Here is a 22012-nt window from a genome sequence, read left to right as displayed (position 1 = left end):
GCAAAATGACACAAAGGCCCGAATTCACGAAGGTGGTACAAATGAAACCATGGTTTAAACCATGGACAAAAACCATGGAGCGCCAAGTGTCGCACAGAATATTTCATTACAAAATTGGTCATTTCGTCAACAAATAATTGTTTCGTTAATGAAATTATCATTTCGTGGACGAAATGTTCATTTAGTTACAAAATGTTGTCATTTCGTTGCAAAATAACCATTTCATCGACGAAATGATTGATTTTGTAACGAAATATTCCATGCGACACTTGGCGCTCCATGGTTTTTGTCCATGGTTTAAACCATGGTTTTATTTGTACCACCTTCGTGAATTCGGGCCTAAAAGAACAAAAGAAGACTGCCTTCATGAGTCCTGAATCTCTGAATGTACAGGGCAGTATCAGACTTAACACACCAATGTAGACCTTGTTGCATCTCTGCAATGTGCTGGTTTCATGCATTTTGGACCACTGCTGACTGGTCTGCTGGACATTGAATGCTTTAAAGGCATATAGTCCCGGTAGTGTAGATGGCGCTGTTGATGATACTGTTGATTAGCATTGATACAAAGACTGCCGAAGTTGAGCTGTCATCAAGAGTAAAGCGCGTAGATGTTGCTAGGTAACGTTGCCTTTGTTGTCTTCTCTGCGCATCACGCAGTCTGTAGTAATGCTAGGGTGCTTGCATATGTGCTTCTTATTATGACATCACATAAGAAATTTGCTGAAGCTGTCATCCCCCTCAGTCCCCCCTCCGAATCATGAGCTGAACTGTGATCGGACCACTGACTACAGCGGATCAGACCTAGCGTAGCGTAGGTCTCTATAGGAAACTTACGTCGTGCGCCCACGTACGCATTCGACTAAACCACTGGGACCATGTGCCTTTAATCTCACCATCGATTCTTGATGCTCCCACTCGCTGTCCGCTGCGCTGGACAATTTGGTCACTGGAAATAACATCTTCTCAGCAGTATGCGTGATCAGCCCTATCCATGTTCTCCTTTCTTGATCCTCCCACTTCATTCCTCTCTGAACGCATGTCATACACTCTTCAGTACAAATACAGCTCACTAAGACCACCAGAATTATATTAAATGATGTTTGGCATTTTGGATGTAGAGACTGTCCAGACAGTGTTGAGACGATAAATGTCAGTTGAGTGCCCTCTGAGAAATATGGGCACCTTTGCTACCAGAGTCTTGTCGCCATTCTCTCATTTGTGGCTTGGGGGGGAGTGTCAAATATGTACAGTGGTGGCGGAGGCAAACATCAGCAGAACTAAATGGGAGAGTAATCAGAGAATGGAAGAGAGGTATGATAGAGTTGATGATTACTCCAATTTTCATTCATAAAACTTGCTTTAATAATCTCTTGAACTATCTCTGGTTTGTCCACATGTGGAAATACAAAATCCTTTAAAGGTCTGTGCATCACTGACTGAAAGAGCACATTCATTTTATTTTTTTCCCCAATAGTATAGTGAAGCCTGTTTATAAAGGCCATCAAAGAGTAAGAAAGTGGCTATCTATTAAATGTGAATTCCTCTTTAAAATGGTATGCTCTGTACGTGTTTTCTTGGTATCTCGCAAAAAGTTAAAAGTTAAAAGCCCAATTTTTATCTTTTGTACCATCCCTTTAAAGGGCAGTCCTTAGAGACAGGGTCATTTACATGTAAAAAGAAAGTGTGGGGAACAAATTGAGTGATCTCAACTGATAGTCTATCTGTACCATCCTCAAAGTTAAATGGACTGTACTAATGGACATTCTAAGAAGGGGAGGCTAGCTGGCATACCCCATATTGTCGTACAATGGCATTCTTCATGACACTTTGGCAGATGTGTGCAACAAGACAGCGACACGGGCATACATTCTCCTTTCGACAGTGCAGTGCCTTGACAAATGCTTAAGAATGTTAAAAAAAAAGTGTGTTGGGAAAAGCTAAACAAAACTAAAGCTAAGCATTCTCATTGTGTTTGAGGGTCTGTATGGGATGGCAAAAAGTTCAAAGGCATGTTTGTTTCATGCACCTCAAGTCAGAATCATCACCCACTGCTTTAAATTGGTAATTTTTACAAAACCTTACTATCTACAGAACAGTGTGATCACAGCAGTTGAAAAGGTGATTTTGTTGTCTTGTTTGTACAATAACTGTAATGCTGTTTAGTGGCGGTAAAAATTGCAGTACAAGTATTCTATTTTCACAATTAAAAGACTGAAAAAAAACCCCCCAAACAATCAGAGATCTTTTTAGATATCAGCAGATACTCGTAGTATCAACGCCCACAGTCTTTTAATGATATGTACACGTTTTCCTTTCTCCTGCCATAACCCTGCCACTTCTTACAGCTTGAAAACATTTCACTACTTGAAACCCTCATTTTTCAACTTGACAAGACTAAATTTTATCATGGGTTTGGATTCTATTGTAAGAAATGTTCTGTCTACGTATGTGAAAACTTTACCAGCAAGGTATACTCGTCAAACACAGGAGCCTCGTTATAAAAAAGAGGTCAGATCGATGAATTGCAAAATTTCTGGAGGGGGGGGGGGGGGGGGGGGGGGGGGTGAGCCACGATGCCCCCCCCCCCATTCTTTTTAGGGTTGAAGCATGTTCTTACCTTCCATCGGTGGCCGCACTCGTTACAGAAGACGAAGGTAGTCATGGGTTCATCAGCGCTGCGGGTTTGCATCTGTGTTTATGGCATGTCGAGTGTTTGAATGAAGGAAAGAGAGGTATGGAGAGAATGTTAGCAAATCCACAAATCATGTGGAGACATCATTCCATCTTAAATTCAGGTTTGGAGGCACCTGGTGGAGCATATTCATTTCAATTTCCAGGGCTTCAGTAATGTCTTGTTTTATGATAAGATCAAACTCCCTCAACTTGTTAACCCGTTGAGGACGGGCGGATTTTGCTACAACATGCATTTCCCATAGACACTTGCCCAAGTATACTTGTACGTGGGGCTCGTCCTCAAAGGGTTAAGGGTAATATTATTCCCGCCTTTCGACAAAGGTACACAAGTGATCTTCCATTATGATAGAAAGGAAAAATATTTGGTATTCTCTTTACATGTGTATTTCTTAATATCGTTCTACTACATGGCATAGCAATTGCTGTAGCTTTCATGATAAAGTGATGGCACATGTGTTAAACCAAACAATACATAACCTACAAAGAGATTATCTGCTTTTCCTCAAACTTTGCTGTATTCAATGCTTCTACATGTATACTTTGTATTAGCCCCCCATTTACATTCGGGCTTAATTTCCCTATATTAAAAGTATCATTAACCACTGGGAGCAGTGATCTAAAAATTTTTTTTGAGTTATCACATGTGATGCATATGTGTAGGGCAGTTGTATCACAAACATCCTACCATACAAAAAAATTTGCAATAAAGCCTAAAATATAGGAGATGATCACTATTTTTCTTTAATACTTAACCATATCTGTAGATGGTTAAGTCTACAGACAATCTTATTGTAACTATTCTTCACATTCTGCATATTCAACAATACTTGACATTGACTATAATGATTAAATGTTTACATTCGTTGTTTACACATGTATCCCTAACGCACATGTTAGAACTATTTTGAAGTATAAATAGAGATTGGTTTCTGCTTCCTCTGCAAATGGTAAATTATACCTTTAAGGTAGGAATGAAATGTCTGATATTAGGAATTATGGGCTACAACTTTCCCCAGAATTTTCTACAAGGGGATCAAAGGGGTCTGATTGTTCTGGGGGGTGTTTAATCAACATTTGTCAGCACTGACAATTTTAGCAAAATCCTTAGTTTTGATTGGCTGAGAAACTTTGGTCACTGACTGTTACTATGGTGATGAAACACCCCCCCTGGAGTGTGACTGACAGCAAAACAATCACAGCTTGCCTTCAATCCTTCTATTGAGGTCAAACTTGAGGTCAAATACTAAACGTACCTGGTTGTATGTGCAGTTGCTCTTCTTGCACTTGCCGCACTTGAGGAGGTCGGTCTTGGTGCCTTCCGTCTGGGCCAGCTGGTGCTCGTTGATGGCCTCCTTTGTGAAGGTCTTCCTCAGCTCCTTCATCGACTCACTGGCCATCTCCTGCACGATGTCGAGGGGAGGGGGTAGACAGACAGACAGACAGACAGTGAGAGATGAGCAAAATTGAAGCTCAATGGCACAAATCACGACAGAACGTTAAAGCCGAATGCCCACTGTGCAACCTCAGCCTGCGAGCTGGTGCCCGGAAATACATGAAGGCCACGCGACACTTGGTGCCCCAAGTTCCATGGAGATACCTTAAAGCATTTGTGAAATATGGAGAAAGATGTGAAATTTCAACATTTTGACTTGACCTTTGATCTTTGACCTCATGACCCGAAACTCACTCTGGAGAATCTTTATTTGGTAGTACATGTATACACAAAGTTTCAAGAAAATACCTTCAAGCATTGCATGGATATGGGGGAAATACACGTAGTTAAATTTTGAGCATTTGATCTTGAGCATATGCCCTAAAAGTTGACAGGCACAAACTTTGCTCACTCATGATACATGCCAAGTTTCGTAAGGATACCTCAAACAGTTTTTTAGTTACGCTGTCCACAAAATTGATTACGGACGGAAGAACAGACGGACAACTTGAAAACATAATGCCTCCAGCACCACTTCGTGGAGGAGGTATAAAAGAAAAAAAAATGGGTATATATCTAAAATCAGACAAAGTGAGAATTAAAATTGCCCCAGCAGAGTTTGACAAATTAAGAGGCAGAAATTCATATATGTGACCCGCTACAACAAAAGGATCCTAAAGTCGCTGATGGTTGAGCTGAGAAAATCGAGTTTGAAGTCACATCATCAAAATTGGTCACAACAATCGGATATCTGTTTTTGCTACAGTGTATGATGTTGTAGTCTAATGTTCTGTCTATCATCTGCTGAAATTTCGAAGCTAAATGATCAAAGGAAAGGCAAGAAATCAGCGTTTTTCTAGGCCATGATTTTCCGACTTTCAACGTAACAGAAACGTGTCCCAAGATTTGGATTTAGCGCTGCAGCTAGACTCCGCCCCTAGCAACGAGGGAGTGATGTTATTGGTCAGTGCGTGGCATCGGGATTACTGATTGGTCATGCATAGACCAATGGCGCTAAGCTTGAATGAACATCGCGGAGGTCGCTAGGAGCATGCCTTCTATTGTCAATCGGTGAAAACTGTCTCACCTCCCCTTGATCATGATAGCGTCAGAAGGAAAACTTTGAATGCGTTTTTCTCGAAACTCGGATTTCCTCAACTACTTGACATGCGCCAATGAAATCATCTATATCTCCGCAACCGAGTACTTTTATGAGTCGTGTTATATATGAAATTAAAGGAGAAAAGTCAGGGAATAATGTCATGCCATTTTCAGAAAATTTTTCCTCCCCCGACTTTCGGATCCTTTTGTTGTAGTGGGTCACATATTATGCAATCTGCTGATGACAAATATCCGTTACATTTTTAGTTAAAATGCAGTGGAAGGTTATGAAGCTATTTGTGTGGTTTTCTACAGCAGAAGCACTAATTAAGGTCAGCCAGATATTTGCCATTTTCGTGAGGACATCCTGGATCACTATGAAATAACACCCAAGCAGGGATGCACAGAAAACAATAATACATCAAAACATCACTGCAATTAACATTTAGGAAACCTTAGAATGTCTAAGAAAAAAAGCACCCCCCTCCAAAAAAAAATCATGACAAGGAAACCTCCCCCCTCCCTCCCTCCCCCCCCCCCCCCCCAAAAAAAAAGAGAGAAAAACAGACGAGGGTGGGAGAGGGAGGGGGATTGATCAAACACTGATATGGCAACAGAGAAGTTTCATGGTAATTTGAGATCACTTTAGTGGAAGTCGAAATAGAAGCGCTAATTGAGAGCCAGACTTGACAGCCTGACTTTTTTGGCCATTTTCATGAGGATATGAGAAGTCACTTTGAAATAACATGCCGTCACAGATGCAAAAAAAAACATCAAAACAAAACAAAACATTCTAATATATCAACATCACATTTACTTTCAACTCTGTTTGTGCCACGTTCACACGCCCAATTTATTCGTATGAATGAAATTAGCTTATTCTGCATTAAAGCCAAGTTTACCATTGGGAGCAGTGATTTAAAACATGTTCCATGCTATCACAATTTGATACATATGTTTGTGCAGGTCAGTTGTGTCAGAAACATCCTACCATATAAAAATTCCGCAATAAAGCCTAAAACTTAAGAACAAACACTGCATTACTATTGTTCTCAATAAGCCATAAATATCTAGATGGTTTATTCTAAAATTTACTATTGATCACTTTAATCAGAAACGCTGAGAATTTTCACATGCCAAAAGTAAGAACATCGTTATTTCAGAAATCTGTGTTTTATCGATGTCCGCTTATATGGAATTCAATACCAGATGATATTTGTAAAATTACCTCTTTTAATGTATTCAAACGTAAACTTACGGAGAATTACATTAAAAATTATCATTCCTAAGTTCTTGACATGCTTGGCTGGCATTACATGTATTCTATCGCATGACTGTAACTCACTACTAGTAATGTAATGGTAGTGTTTCGTGTATCATGCTGTATTGCTTTTTGTTTTGTTCTTGCAACTGTATATTTGTTCATCTCGTTCTTTATAATAACATTTATGAAATAATTTACCCCAATACATTTCTTAAATTGATTATCTGGGTCGGCCAGATTTCAAGCAAACTTTTGATTCCTCGTTGGCTGCTTCCCTTCAGCTTTATGTATTCCAAAGTTCTGTCTTTACTCTGTGTCTGTCATGATTGTTCATCAATGTCTTTCTCTGTTGTTTTTTATGCTGATCAAATAAAATTCAATTCAAATTCAATTCAATTCAATTCAATTTAGCAATTCTTACCGTTGCTTATATACAGATTGTAGAGTCTGTATAGTCGGTGTTAGTGGCTAAAAGACCCATAGAATATCTGTTTGGATGACTCAATAAAGTGAAATACTAAGGCGAATTTGGCATTTCATTTCTAGTCGTATATTCTGCCATTGTTGTTGTGTTCATTTACATTTCAGCAACAGGGGGCGCTAGACCACACTGGTGGTCTACTACATTAAACTGATTAACAATTTTGTTTTTTCATTGGTTGTTTCTATTCCAAACTCACATTTTAGAACTATTTTGAAGCACTAAAGCAGCGTTTTTGGTTTCATCTGCAAATGGCAAGAGTGCCTTTAATTCTCTCCAATTTTGGCTCACCTCTGATGGCATGGTGGCAATTTTCTCTGGGCTAATGCGGCCAAGGAGTACCATCCGACGAAGTCCAGGATTCTTTGGGTCCTGGAGATTGGACACCCTGCTCCTCACACGGTTCTTATACTTCATATCCGTGTTGCAGAACTCAGTGAAGATACGTGTGCATGAGTCAAGGACCATAAAAAGTGTATCATGTCAAAATTTTAGTGTGATTGTGAGTTCCACTATTTTAATGTCTTCTTCTCAATAAATGACATCTATAGATGGGTGTTAACTGAATATTGTAAGTCTTTATCATATGCAATTCAGTTGCTTGTTTTCTTGTGAGGATAATGGTCAGTCAGTTTCAATATTAGAGGGATGATATAGTATTGCTTGAGGTGAGGATTCAGCTTTTGTCGTTTTGCAATATACAATTGTACTTAGAAACCACTCTATGACATGTTAAGGAGCACACAATTCTAAGGGAAACTGAAAATTTATTTCATAAAAAATCTGTTTTGAAATGACTTAGATACCCCAAAACAGAGTAAAGCAAAGCGATCCAAAGAAAAGTTGTGGCCTGTCACACTGTATTAGGATCACTTAACCACATGAAAATGATCAATCTACAGGTGTACCTAGCCATCTTCTCATCTGTATTTTCTTTTGTGCTTCATACCGATCTATTATCTTCATTTTTCATACATGGCAATCAAGACTCACATGAGATTGAAGAGTTGAATGTTGGAAGTATATTTCATCAAGTGCAATGAAATTAGTAATGATTGTATTGTTTTATTTTATTTATTGATAAAGTAAGGACAAACATCTAGATTAATACAAAAGCAGAAGGAGAAAAAAAATGAACACAGTATAAAAATAAAAAAACAGGAGAACAAAGATAAAATGAAGAAAAAGGAGGAGGAGGAGGAGGAGAAGAAGAGACAGAAGAAATATCTTCAGAAGACATACGGGATTAGTTTGATCATTTCTAATGCCATTATCTGATGGCATGCAAGTGATGGTGACTATTTAAAAGCAAAGGATATAGTCTTCTATAATTCCGGCAAGCTCATCTGGATCCTGGAGATCTTGGCTGTCCGCTTCATCTGGTACTAAATGAAACCAAAACCCAAAGAGATATATGGATTGAGTGAAAGCAGCGACATTAGTAGAACACATCAGTGAAAGTTTGAGGGAAATCGGACAATCGATGCAAAAGTTATGAATTTTTAAAGTTCTGGTGTTGGAACCGCTGGATGAGAAGACTACTAGAGGCTATGACGTCATATGTGGACAACAATATAAAGAAAGTATACAGGGAATTCCACAAAAATTCATTTTTCACAAAAATTACACATTCCATCAACTTGATACTGACATATATATTCTAAAGGTAGTAATTATTCCCCCTGCTTTCTGAAAGCGGTTTACTAGTCAAGTGCTTTTTAATTATGATAGAAAAGTGAAAGCATGCTGAATTTTCTTTATGTTCGTTTCCTTTAGTAGGACAAGAGAAGACTGATTGAAATGGGTGCCACATGGCATAAAGTCAAAGGCAAAAAGTTCAAGGAGACATATTGTTGACTGTCATCGGAACTGTATTATAACCTGATTTTTGGTCAAATTTTCGATTTTGAGATTTTCAGACATTTTGATAGTGGACGTCCGCCATCCTCTCCCACATCCGACGGTTTGGATGACCGCAAACACAGAGCGAGTGGTTAACAAAACCATCATATATCAGGCACATTGACTTTGCGCATAATATACGACGGTTCAGTGACCACAAGCAATGCGCGCTCGGTAAACAGAACTGTTGTCTGTGTGAAACGACAAGACATCATGCAGCTCGCTTGCGATGTCTCGCAAAACTCCTAATATAATTTGATGAAAACATCACATGTGGGAGTAAGAATTAAAGTCTGACAAGATTATTACAAGAATAATTGAAAATGCCAGACATAAAAGTACAGCAATCATGACTGACAAATGGGTAAACTTCTATTAAAGGGCAAGTCCAAGATAACGCGCACGTTACGTATGGGACATTCAGAGACTTTTATGACCTGAAAAATAGTGTTAATGGCCTGTGATCATATTGAACTTCATCATGGTGATTGATATATCTAGAAGAAGTATAATCATGTAAAAAATGGAGAAAAATGACCTTCACAATTATATTCTAGAAGAGAAAATAAGTGCCGTTACGTATGGGACCAGAAAATTTTTGTTTTTTTGAACATTTTTTTCAACCTCAAAACTCTCTGAAAGTATATCATTCTACAACTTGTAACTCACTGTGATGAAAGTCACAACACTCAAGATTATCACAGGTAAGTTTCATGTCATGAGGCAAAAAGCTCTAATTACAGGTTCTAATTAAAGACAGACATGACGTGTTACGTATGGGACAGTTACGTATGGGACAGTTTGTCCCCCATTCATTTAGTGTGTGAAGAACCATGTTTATGGGTATTTTGCATATTCATTGAAGTAAAATCAGTTGAAACTACTCAAATACTGATCCAGATTGTCAAGGAAACAATATTCCCCAAATATTCATCATCATAATCATATTCAATCATATTTTTATAACCAACCTGGGTATGCATGCCCTTTGTCCCCCATTCGTTTTATAGTGTGTGGAGAACCATGTTTATGGGTATTTTGCAAAATAATTTTGCAAAATACCCATAAACAAATTTTTGCATAATTATTGAGGCAGAATCAGTTGAAATTACTCAAATACTGATCCAGATTGACAAGGGAACAATATTCCCCAGATATTTACCATCATAATCACATTCAATCATATTCTATATTTTTTATGACCAACCTGAGTATGTATGCCCTATTTTTATCAGGATAGTTACTACTGAAAAATTGAATAGTTTAAAGTGTTTACTTCCATTGATGAAGGGCAGTTTGCCATTTAGTTTTAATAAAAAACAACTTGACACAAGAAATATTAAGTTTAATAAATAAGCAATACCTGCTGCGTGGAACCCCAGTGATCGAGTAGACATATGATGTCTGTCTATCAGTCAGGTCATTGATTCGAGTCACACCTCAGTATGTATACCCATGAATTTTGTTGTGGCTACTACTGGAAACTGAATAAGGACAATTTGTGTATCACTTGCAATAAAAAAAATCATTTTACTTTTTTTTCTATTATATATATCACAACCATTCCAAATTGGATCTCCATCACATAAACTTTGAATTCCTCTAGTCTTAGGATTTTATGCTCTAATAAGTAATTCATATAATTGGTTTCCAATCATCTCTTTAAATGTTGAAGACTGAATCCCCATTTCTGCAAAAAACTATACCATCCATTTATTGATGATTTTTCATTGTGTATTTTGCCATTTTCCCCTCCCCCTTTCTGAAAATTGTTCAGTCAAGTTCATGTATTGTTTCAAGTGTCTATAACTCAAAAAGTAGCTACAATGTTGGGATGCTTTCTTCAGGATGATTGACCATTTGTATACTGAGAGACCTTCCCAGCTAGCTACATGCATTCACATGCAATATGTATGAGGATGTCCCATACGTAACGCATTTGTCCCATACGTAACATTATTTCAACGCCTAATAAAAAAAAAATTCTTTTACTTTTATTTCTTTTTTCTCTGGTATTTAATTTCTCTAAAGAATAAATTAGAAGTTTCCAAAAGGGCATTAAAATAACCTTAGCAATTTCAGAAAAAACCTTAAAAAATGACCTCATTTTGTTACGTATGGGACATCTCATGATAGGACACGAGCTAATTTGCATAATCATTTGCATAATCCCTAAATTTTCATACAAGTTAAACTATGTGATGAACTTCTTATGTCCACATATTAATCAAATATCATTTGCTTTCCTTTGAATTAATATGAATTTTTATAAATGTCCCATACGTAACGCTGTGTTTCACATTTATGCAAATGAAGCCCGTGAAATTTGCATAAATTTACATAATATAATTTTTTCCTCCACGGAAATCAAAACTTCAACTCATAAGCTTCAAAATGATACCAAACATGTCAATATTGAGCAAAGATGAAATTTAGCCTTCTGAGGGGACCTTATCTTGGACTTGCCCTAAACATGTTTGCAGTATCTTGAAATATCATTCACAAATATTCTTTAAAAAAAAAAATTGCATACACAATGGTATGGATTACTGCTGAGGAAATATGTATTGCATAGCTATATGTGCGTAGGTTGGAATGGCCTATACCATAAGGCAGAGTTTCTTATGTACAACTTTCTTAAAAACAAACAAACAAACAAACAAAACAAAACAAAACAATTTGTTGTGCAGGGTTTCCAACAAGCACTTGCCTCTGGCTCGTATACTTTTTGATTTGGTGGGTGAAGAAACAGGGGCAAAAATAGTGATAAACATCATTTGGAACCCATTCGAACACAGTAGAAACTTGTGTGGCTGTATGCTTACATGTACTTGCAGACTTCCAAATGATTTTGTGAGTCAGTGGTCAAATTTGCGATAGTGGAGTACTGTACAGAATGGACAAATCAGTGCACGTCACCTTCATATCGGGATCAGAGTCAATATCGAGTCAAAAGTCAGAGTGGCGAATAGCGCCTGACTTGGGAAATAAAAAAACTTCAAAAAGTATACGGCGTATACAGCAATTGTCCTCGTTTTAGCATTACATGTGTAGCACCGTAAATAAAAAAATAACTACTGCTGATCATGCACTCATTAAAACAAAACAGTACACATTTCTGTGAGCAATACATGCAGTGTAGGTACAATGTAGTACAATTGTATGTACACTGTATTTGCATGTCTTATTAAATTTTTATGTACAGTCAGTAGTACTATCACATGGAAGCATCATGCATTAAAAAAATAAAAAGTACACTGTAATCTGACTGTAAGATGCTTTGAACAATGCTAACTTTTTGGTCCTGCAATATTTTTTTCATTGTCAGATTTTTTTTTTTTTCACACTTGTTCTCAAGAATTCTTCATAACCACAAAATAATGCATCTGGCAAGCCATGATAAGCAACTTTTCAAACATTAAAAAAAATTCAAATTCCTACTAGCTTATCGAACACCATTGTAGCTAGCTTCACACTCCATTTTCAACAACTTGTAGTGTGAAAACAATGCATTTATGGTGTAATGTCAGCACGACCTCACTGAAATTAAATGTTGTGACTCTTACTGCTACGGTTGTGTACGTCTATCCTTTGTTCAGGTTTGAACGTGGTCCAAGGATTGCTTCATTAGTAGAGATGCATTGTAATGGTTCACTCAAGATTCACTTACTAGAGACTTTGAGGGCATTGGCCAGCATTAGTTTGCATTTGTCCCGCACAACGTCGTTGGTCGGAGAAGAAAACGAGGTCGAGGAGGAGGACGAAGACTGCCTGCTCATAGACTTTGAGCTGTCGCCCTCGCCCCGGCTGGGGTCTTGCGACGACGATCCCGAGTCGCCGTTGGAGGACTTCTCCTTGGATGAAGATTTGTTGTTTGAGGGCGTACCTCCACCACCTGTTCGGCAATGACAGTATCAATGATCACATCAGTTTGTACAAGTGTACAATGTAATGCCTGTTGTGCTGCTGGTACTCGTATGGCTAATACCGTATGTCCCCCCCAAAATTACAACGGGACTCTCCACAATGATAACTTTAAAAATAGTGAATCAATCCAAATACAATTTCAGGGCATGAAACTATAACTTCTTACCCACATCTTGCAGAAAACCCAATCCGATTTGCTTCAGTGGTCAAAGAGAAATGGCGATTTTTGAAGAGCATGTCAGGAATCCCTTCCCTCCAAGTTCTGCCCATTGTGTTCACAAATTATGCTGTTCCAAAAGCATCCAAGTGCTAAGCTCAGAAGAATCAGACCCATGACATGCTTTACAATGATTCACATAAATCTCTGTGACCACTTGACCAAATTGAATGGGGTTTTCTGCAAAATATAGCTGTTACGGATGTTATATTTTAGGACCCTGAAATAGCATGTGGACAGGTTATTCATGTTGAAAGTTATCAAGCAAATATCTGATTGTATTTTTTTTTTTTTTTTGGGGGGGGGGGGCATACTGTACAGAGTTCAAGAGCTGTCTCAAACATCTATTCTGCGAACAAGAGAGAACCTCAAGTACCACATCATGTAGAATCACCAACCAGTAAAAGCACTTGGAGAGCACAGACCTCTGTCAAGCAGCCCTTTTCCACCCATGCACTCATGTTGAAAACTGCACAATTTCGCAATGAAGAAGCCTTAACGTCATCAGCTTCCAGCTGCGCGGCGCCTCGCCCAAGCTGAGCATGCACTTTGAGCATGTACACAGATTACACGCAGCTTAACTCCCAAGTTCATTGACCAGATCTGCCAAAAGAAAAAAAAATCCTTCAAAAATTCATATAAAATTCCCTGATCACAATCAACCTTTTGCACTGACAAAAACATAACCTCCTTGGCAGAGGAAATAAACTAGAAGAACCAGATTCCTGCCTGCCTGCCTGCTCTAAGCACATGTACGATACAACTGAATACTTTTTCAGCCACTTCCTTTCACATGCACACCATGTTCTACAACGCCGAGTACTGTGTGGGACATTCTGCAAATGTTATGGCAAACAGTATTTCTGCTAGGCATACAGCGCCAGACTGGGCAAAAGCTAATCAATATTGTATGTTTGATGATAGGTAATGATTATAGCAATGCACTTGCTAACATTCTCAGCCAACACACCCACCACCCCCCCCCCCCCAAAAAAAAAAAAAAATCTGAAGTACAATCTAATATTGATCATGACTTTTGGTACATGTACGTGTACGTGTGTAGACAACGCCAATATAGTGTGGCTGCATCTACCACAGGACGCTGCTCTCAGTTAGTAATGCTTTTCCCAGAGCAGTTGACCATTATCATAATTATAGGGAGCTTTAGATTATTGCAACGCGGACGTTCAGAGGAAAAAACCTGTTCTGTGCATGCTCAAGCTTGCTATTAAATGAAAATTAATCTCTCCTCGTCTGAGTTTTCACTACGTGTTCTGGGCCATTTTTACATCCCATCAATTCACAGCACAGAAAGTAACTTGAGACATTGATCATATCGAGGTGCCATTTTATTCTTCATACATCACGTCTTCACGTAATCTACAGCTACTTTGCAACATGACGCAGGGAGAGAAAAGAATGGCCAACACAATCGTCATCCAAACATCCGCACCACAAATCTATATATCTTACACTGTGTCTGCCACCTCACCACTTGAACATCTCTACTAGAGAAGGAAATTAGAGGTAGAATACATACAAGTATACTTTGATGTACTTAGTAGTCTGTGCCACGGACAAATTGACAATGAATGCACAGAACTCTGGCTTATTTGTGACACTTACATGTATACATGTAGACTCAGTAGCTGAAGGAGACATGGGTGACCCAAATGAAATGATTTTCATTTGGCAACAGTCTACTCCAGTAGCCCAAGATTCTTAGGCTGTCTGTGTTCTTACACAGATTCACCGAGATAAGTGATAATGCCAGGGATTCTCAAATATTTCCTAGCCTGGCTAGCCTTTTCACTCCATGGTACAAATGTATCTCCACATTACCGGGTCTTTATGAGGTCAGCTTACTCTCCCCGTGTACTGGATTCTCCTGTTCCTATAGTGTATATGGACAACATACATCCACGGCAAAGACTATGTGCACACAGACCGCATGCAGAAGAGAGGATGCATCTCCATGGTTACCTTGTGGAGGGAGGAGTTTCTTCCAGCCCTTGATGAGAAGTTTAGCAAGGTTGATGACCTCCTCCTTGTCACTCTGCTTCCGCAGATTGTTGACTGCCATCCCAATGCGGGTTTTCTGGGGTGGGGTAGACGAAAACAAGCATAATGTCCTTCATTAATGAAATCCTGTTTGCTGATTGGTTTATACAGCATCATGTGACCAAACAACATTGTTATGTCGAAGACAAGATGACTGTGATGTCATATTCATAGTGTAATGCATGGTAGTGTATATTACAACTATGTCATACGTACATGTATTTGTGGTACATGTACAATCACTGACAGCACTACCGACATCGGTCTCACAAAACACTGTATAATCGGAACATCTACTGTGTTTAAGCAGTACAATCTTCTGTGCTGCAATATGTAAACAAAACAGAGCTTGGAGAAAATATTTGTAATTGAAGACGTCTTATCATTTCATTTTAAAAGATGTGCAATTTGCCTTAAGCTAAGATTTTAACATACAGCGGTATACATGGAAACAGTAACAATGTATTGACAACTACTTTTTCGTGAAATAAAAATTGCAATACTACTGTTCAAGACCTTAAAAGCTCAACAGCGTTGACAAAAACAACTAAAGACAGTCTTGAAATATCAACTGTCCTAATTTAATATTGATTCATATTGTTTATCAAAACATGACAAAAGATAAGCAAGTGGAACCTCTATTGACAGTCTCCAAGATTAAATAATCCATTGGACAAAACTATACTTTGTACGCACATCCCCTTTGAAACTTTCAAGCTGCAATGTGTTTACAGTTTTATTATCACAACCTTATGTCCGCCAGCTGCGATATCCACACTACTTCGCAACAGCAACTGCTAATTTCACATGAAAATGACACTCTGTTGGCTTCCCTTCTCCTTCAAGCAAATACATGTATGTTGATACTTGTACAACATTAAAAGGATAATCAATGACGTGTACATGCGGTAAACAAACCTGCAGTACGTCAAGTGTGATGGGAAGGGTCTTCAGCCGTTTCAACAAGTCGAGGGCATCGTCAGTCTCCTGAGTAAGTGAAAATTGAACAATTTCGTATTAAGTCAAAAGAAAACAAAATTCTACACGCGATAATAACTGATCAGTTCAAGATAAAGTGCCAACTAGACATTACTCTTCTTCACAAGCAATATTGCCCATGTCATCAATGCAAAAGAAAACTACACCTGCAATTTTATGTTTAGTATGGTCACCCACATCCGGTAGAAAATTCTACATGGTATTTAGCCGTATAGCGAAAGGCTTATAACTGTTTTCTAGATGAATGAAACTGTCCCTGTCGCATCGCGAATAGGCACCCTGTCACAAACAAAGATAATTAATGTTACTGTACATGTAGACCTTCCTTCAGTTCTAAAATCACTGAATATGCCCTCTTATTAAAAATTCCTCTCCTCCCAACTTTCACATATGATTGCAAGCCACTAAACTATACATACAAACTGTAGCCAGTCACTTAAAAAAAAAAAAGAAAAAAAGAGAGACAGGGCTGTACCAGGGTGGTGCACAACAACAAAGGCCAAAGTCAAAGTGAACACAAAGGTCAACGTGAACATGGCGATCGCGTTGAGTTATGATACTCGACATTATTTTTATCACCTCAAACTCAGTAGAGAAAATCTTCATTAATTAGACTTCATTTCTATGTTATCGATATTGAGATGCACAACTCACAATTCAGTGGATCACTGAATTAGACTCTAACTCGTTAAGACTCTACACTAACGTTACAGTTCTAACCTTAACTTAAGCCACCATGCTAGCCAAGTGCTTTGCTAGTACCAATGAGTACCTTACACAAAATACTACGTATGGGGCAACATTGTCGGCATGTACAAGAATTTCGCCTTACCGTGCCTTTGGCAACCATTTTATCTATTTGCTTGCCGATGGAAATAACATCTTTCTCACAAGACGACATTTCGTTTAAGTTTCTTGGGTCTCTAGATCCTTTTTTACGAACTTTCTGCAGAAAACTTCGGAGAAGTTCGCGATTTTCCCTCGAAACTCGACAAACACTCGATCCACTCAGGCGGTAGTTAGCGAGACGAAGGGGACGAACGCCTATTTTTCACGTGGGAACAGATTGCAAGCCTCGAAGGCCTCGTCGACGTCTGTTTACTGGATGCGTGCATTTTGATTGTACATGTATACACTCTGTTAAATGCGGTATGCCTATCCAACGAACTCTTCATTTCTATTTGTGCATTAACTACTCGTTGAATCAATGTATAATTGTTCGGAATTTGATTTATATTTTTTTGGTAAGATTTGTAAGATTTTATTAACTCTAACCCCTCTCGGGGTATGAGAGTACAAACATATTTACAATGAATACAAAAATATAAGTGATGATGTACGTGTGAAAATAACAGATGAATTTAAAGTTGAAAAATAGAGCTTACTTCTTCTGTCCGTTCTTTTCCGGAGAACTTTTCAAGTATACCCATACACGCAAGTTTGTTTAAGATAACATAGGCCCTATAGGCTCTACTGGTAATAGACTGAATTCTAGTTGGCTTGGTCTTTGTAGGCCTATTTTACATGTTGGCCTGATACTTTTGACTCAGTCGGTAGGTATCTCAAAGTATTCTCAAATTCCACTCAGTATTTATATTCTAATATTTACTACAGGTACAAATAATGAAGGACCACCGCGAAATACGCTTAGTCATTGAGAGTTTCCGATTTGAAACTTTGGGCACATCGAGGGAATTTCAAAACTGCATTACTGGTGAGGGGCTTAGAAAATTAAATAGCACTATCCACTGAGGTACACTGCTCCGAAGTGATTACTGCTACTATATAGGTGCCTATATACACGGTAATAGGACCTATCCTTCGAATCACTTCTGAGGCACTGCGGATACTATATCTCCAAAACCCTGAAAGGCGAAGTATTTGCATGTATCCAAACAAAAGAAAGGTGCTCGTACCCAGACCGACGTGCGATCATCCCTTGAGTTCTTCGTAGCATTGCGGAAGATTCAAACTTCGTCGATGAAAATAATTATAATGGCGCGCGCGTTTGTATGGCGAGGGTGGGGGTGGGGCGGCCGGTACGGGGTGGCCGGTGGGAAAAAAAAAAGGGGGGGGGGGGGGAGGGGTCTCATACGCAGCCCCCTTCAGATCCTTAAAAAAAAAAAATCCAGTCTGCGAGCGACCTCAACATCGCACGCTAAATAATTATTCTTTCTATTATTTCTTTTCATTTTGCACCAGGGACAAAAAAAAAAAAAAAAAATCGTGGGCAAAAACAATTCGAGCCTTATCCTCATGAAAAAAAAAAAAAAAGAATGGAGGGGCAAGCATATCATTTTGCCCATCCCCCCCCCCCCCTCCATAATTCCAGAGACGAGATTTTCTCATCTTTTTTTTTTTTTTTTGACAGAAAAAAAGTTGCCCCCATATAGATATTGGAGGGGCAAGCATATTATAATTTGCCCCCCCCCCCATGATTAATTATTCCCGAAATGAGATTTCCTTGCTTTTGAAAGAAAACAAAAATGTTGACCCCATAAAAAATATTGGAAGGCAAGGGCACCATCTGCCCCACCCCAAATAATCTAATTCCCGCGATGAAAAGATTTTCTTGCTTTTTTTTTAGAAATCTGTCCAATTATTTCACCCAAAAGCAGTGGCGTAACTACGGAGGGGGAGGGGGTTGAGGGGCGCACGGGGGGGGGGGGGGGGTGCCCCCCCCCCCATCCGATGGTATAAAAAAAAGACTTACCAAAATAGTAATTCAAGGGCTAGTAAAGAATGAAAGGGTGATCAAGAAATAAGACATTTTCCTATGATTTCTTTTAACCATAATTAAGTAGGTATATACACGTAGTGTGAAACACTGTTCAAAAAGCCCGGAGCCGACAAAAGATTGTGATTCAGCGTGATTCCTGGTTGGCATTCTGCATATAAGCAGGATGTGCGCAGTGTGTACTCAGAACATCCGAACGGCAAAAAGAGTCGCTACAATGTTGCGCAATGTGATGTAGAATTTACACCTTTGTATTATACCTTACGCTTCGTTATATCAAAGCTAGATCATTGATTTTGCAGTAGTGCTTTACATACTAGTCTATATAAACAATGTCTTGCATTGCCGATAAAAAGATTTGACCTGGGCTAATTCCTAACTTTTCCATGTATTATTGCAGGGGGCACAATTATAGGGGGTGCTCTAAAGTGCAGATTTTTGGACATCCTTCCCCCGCTTGGTCACTTCGACGCCACCTCGCTGGTCATACCTCCCCCAGTCATGAACATAAACCGACACACTTGACTATACCAGTGGCGGATCCAGGGGAGGGGCGCAACGGGCGTCCCCCCTCCCCCTCTTAATTTCAAAGCGAAAAATATAGCTTCAAACGGCAGTTTTTGGAATGTAAAATGACAAAATTTTCTAGCTCGCTCGCTCGCATTTAGTCGTAATGCGATTCTCCTAAAGTTGCTGCCAGTAATTGCTGGCAGTTGCGACCGGTGCGCCCCCCTTAATTTCCAAAGCGAAAAAATATAGCTACAAACGGCAGTTTGGGGACTGTAAAATGTCACAATTTTCAAGCTCGCTCGCTCCGCTCGCTCGCATTTAAATTCTCCTGATATTGCTGCTAGTAATTGCCAGCAGTTGCGCCCGGTGTACCCCCCTTAATTTCGAAAGCAAAAAAGATATAGCTTCAAACGGCAGTTTTTGGACTGTAAATGTCCAAATTTTCAAGCTCGCTCGCATTAATCTTTATGCAATTCTTCTGCTGTATACTGCCAGTAATTGTCAACAGTTGCGCCCGGTGCGCCCCCCTTTAATTTCCAAAGCGAAAAAATATAGCTACAAACGGCAGTTTTTTTACTGTAAAATGTCAAAATTTTCAAGCTCGCTCTCTTCGCTCGCTCGCATTTAATCGTTATGCAATTCACCTGATGTTGCTGCCAGTAATTGCCAGCAGTTCCGCCCGGTGCGCCACCCCCCCCCCTTAATTTCCAAAGCGAAAAACTATGGCTCAGAACGGCAGATTTTGGACTGTAAAATGTAAAATTTTCAAGCTCGCTCTCTTCGCTCGCTCGCATTTAATCGTAATGCAATTCACCTGATGTTGCTGCCAGTAATTGCCAGCAGTTCCGTCCAGTGCGCCCCCCCTTAATTTCCAAAGCGAAAAAATATGGCTAAGAACGACAGTTTTTGGACTGTAAAATGTAATGTAATCGTTATGCTCTCCTGCTATTGCTGCCAGTAATTGCCAGCAGTTGCGGCCGATGCGCCCTACCCCCCTTAAATTCCAAAGCGAAAAAAATAGCTACAAACGGCAGTTTTTGGACTGTAAAATGTCAAAATTTTCAAGCTCGCTCTTTTCGCTCGCTCGCATTTAATTGTTATGGCATTCACCTGATGTTGCTGCCAGTAATTGCCAGCAGTTGCGCCCGGTGCACCCCCTCCCACTTAATTTCCACAGCAAAAAAAAAAAAAATAAATAAATAAAAAATAAAAAAATTGGCTACAAACGGCAGTTTTTGGACTGTAAAATGTCAAAATTTTCAAGCTCGCTCGCTCCGCTCGTTCGTATGTAATCGTTATGCCATTCTCCTGATATTGCTGCCAGTAATTTGTCGTTTCACACCGTCATTCCATAATCCATTTATGGGGGGGGGGGGGGGGACAACCCCCTCCCACAACCTCCCCCCTTGCTCGTTCCGCTTGCTCGGGCTCGGTCGCGTTCATGACATCAGTGTAAGAATTGTTACTAGAAGTGTATTTAGATTATACCATTTATAGGCAAATTGTTCAATAACAATTAACTTCAAAATGTACTGATACCTTAAACAAGTGGGACTGTTTCAAGTCGATAAAACACGTAAAAAACTTGCATCAAATTGCACTATTTACAACATCAATATGCAAAAAGTGCTCACCGTGGGAGCCGGGACACTCCTTCCCACATCCTCCCTCTCGCTCACTCCTCTCGCTCTTGATTGGCCACGTTCATGATATTCAGTGTGAATATTACAACAGGAAGTTTATTTGGATGATACTATTTTACAGGCAAATTGTTCAATAATAATCTACAACAAAATATACTGCTACCTTAAACAAGTGGGCCTGTTTCAAGTCGATAAAACAAGCAGAACATGCATCAAATTGCACCATTTACAACATCAAAATGCAATTTCAGTTCTAACCTTGGGAGGAAGGGGGGGGGGGGCAACAGGCACTTCCACCCCCCCCCCCCTTACTCGCTCCCATCGCATACTACCCCCCCCCCCCCCCCAAGATGAAATCCTAGCTACGCCGGTGCCCTTTCCCCGCTTGGTTTCCCTCAAAAAACAGTAAAAGTCTAGGGAATGAGAGCTTCCTATATAATGTCTGTCCAAAAAATATCGTTACATTTAGTGTCAAAACGCACCCCCCTTGAAAAAAAAGCTGGTGACGCCCCTGTTTGCTCCGACCTGTTCAACAACTCTACTAAAATAAATGTTAGGCATTCGTGCATTTATAATCTCTCTAGAAAGAACTGGAGACTTTTGTCTCCGTGCACTCTTGTGGTCAACCTATCTATTTCCCCTCATTTTGGTTTTGTGGTTTTGTGGTTTGACTTGTTCTGTTTTGTCAACTTAACTGACATTTTTTTGTTCTTAAATATGTCAAAGGTATGTATGTTACAGTAAAATGGGTCAGCTACTCACAAGGGCTTTTCCTTTCTTGCTGCTTCCCCCACCAATGGCATTGTCTCTGTATGTAGTCATACCGCCACATTATTTTTACTTTTATGTCGTATGTCCTATGAATTTTTCTCTTTTTGTATCTCATTTTGTACACTCATGTTTTATTGTATGCTCTGTATGTTTTTAATGCTTGGTGCAAAATAAACTAAACTGAAACTGAAACTGATTATCTTACATGTACATTGCCTTTGTTTCTTCTTTCTTCCTTTTTATTCATCTTTTGTGATCATTTTTGTTTTA

At 39.2% G+C, this 22012-nt stretch overlaps 1 protein-coding gene across 1 annotated transcript; it reads right to left on the bottom strand.

Moving 5' to 3' along the window:
- Window positions 1-1182: 1182 nt before the first annotated feature.
- On the bottom strand, window positions 1183-17077 carry LOC139718753 (transcription elongation factor S-II-like). The gene is made up of 9 exons (XM_071630250.1): window positions 16914-17077; window positions 16001-16069; window positions 15005-15119; window positions 12548-12772; window positions 8295-8360; window positions 7267-7421; window positions 3951-4097; window positions 2621-2692; window positions 1183-1280 (listed from the first exon to the last, which is right to left on the bottom strand). Exons 1-9 carry the CDS (start codon window positions 16980-16982, stop codon window positions 1272-1274), a joined length of 927 nt encoding a protein of 308 aa, XP_071486351.1. The 5' UTR covers window positions 16983-17077; the 3' UTR covers window positions 1183-1271.
- Between the last annotated feature and the right edge of the window lie 4935 nt (window positions 17078-22012).

Source organism: Diadema antillarum, unplaced genomic scaffold (genome assembly GCF_040938485.1).
Source record: "Diadema antillarum isolate AM-2024a unplaced genomic scaffold, OU_Dant_1.0 scf00000001, whole genome shotgun sequence".
NCBI classification, from domain to species: Eukaryota; Metazoa; Echinodermata; class Echinoidea; order Diadematoida; family Diadematidae; genus Diadema; species Diadema antillarum.
The sequence above is the reverse complement of the archived record's forward strand: the minus strand, read 5'-3'. Positions and strand labels throughout refer to the sequence as shown.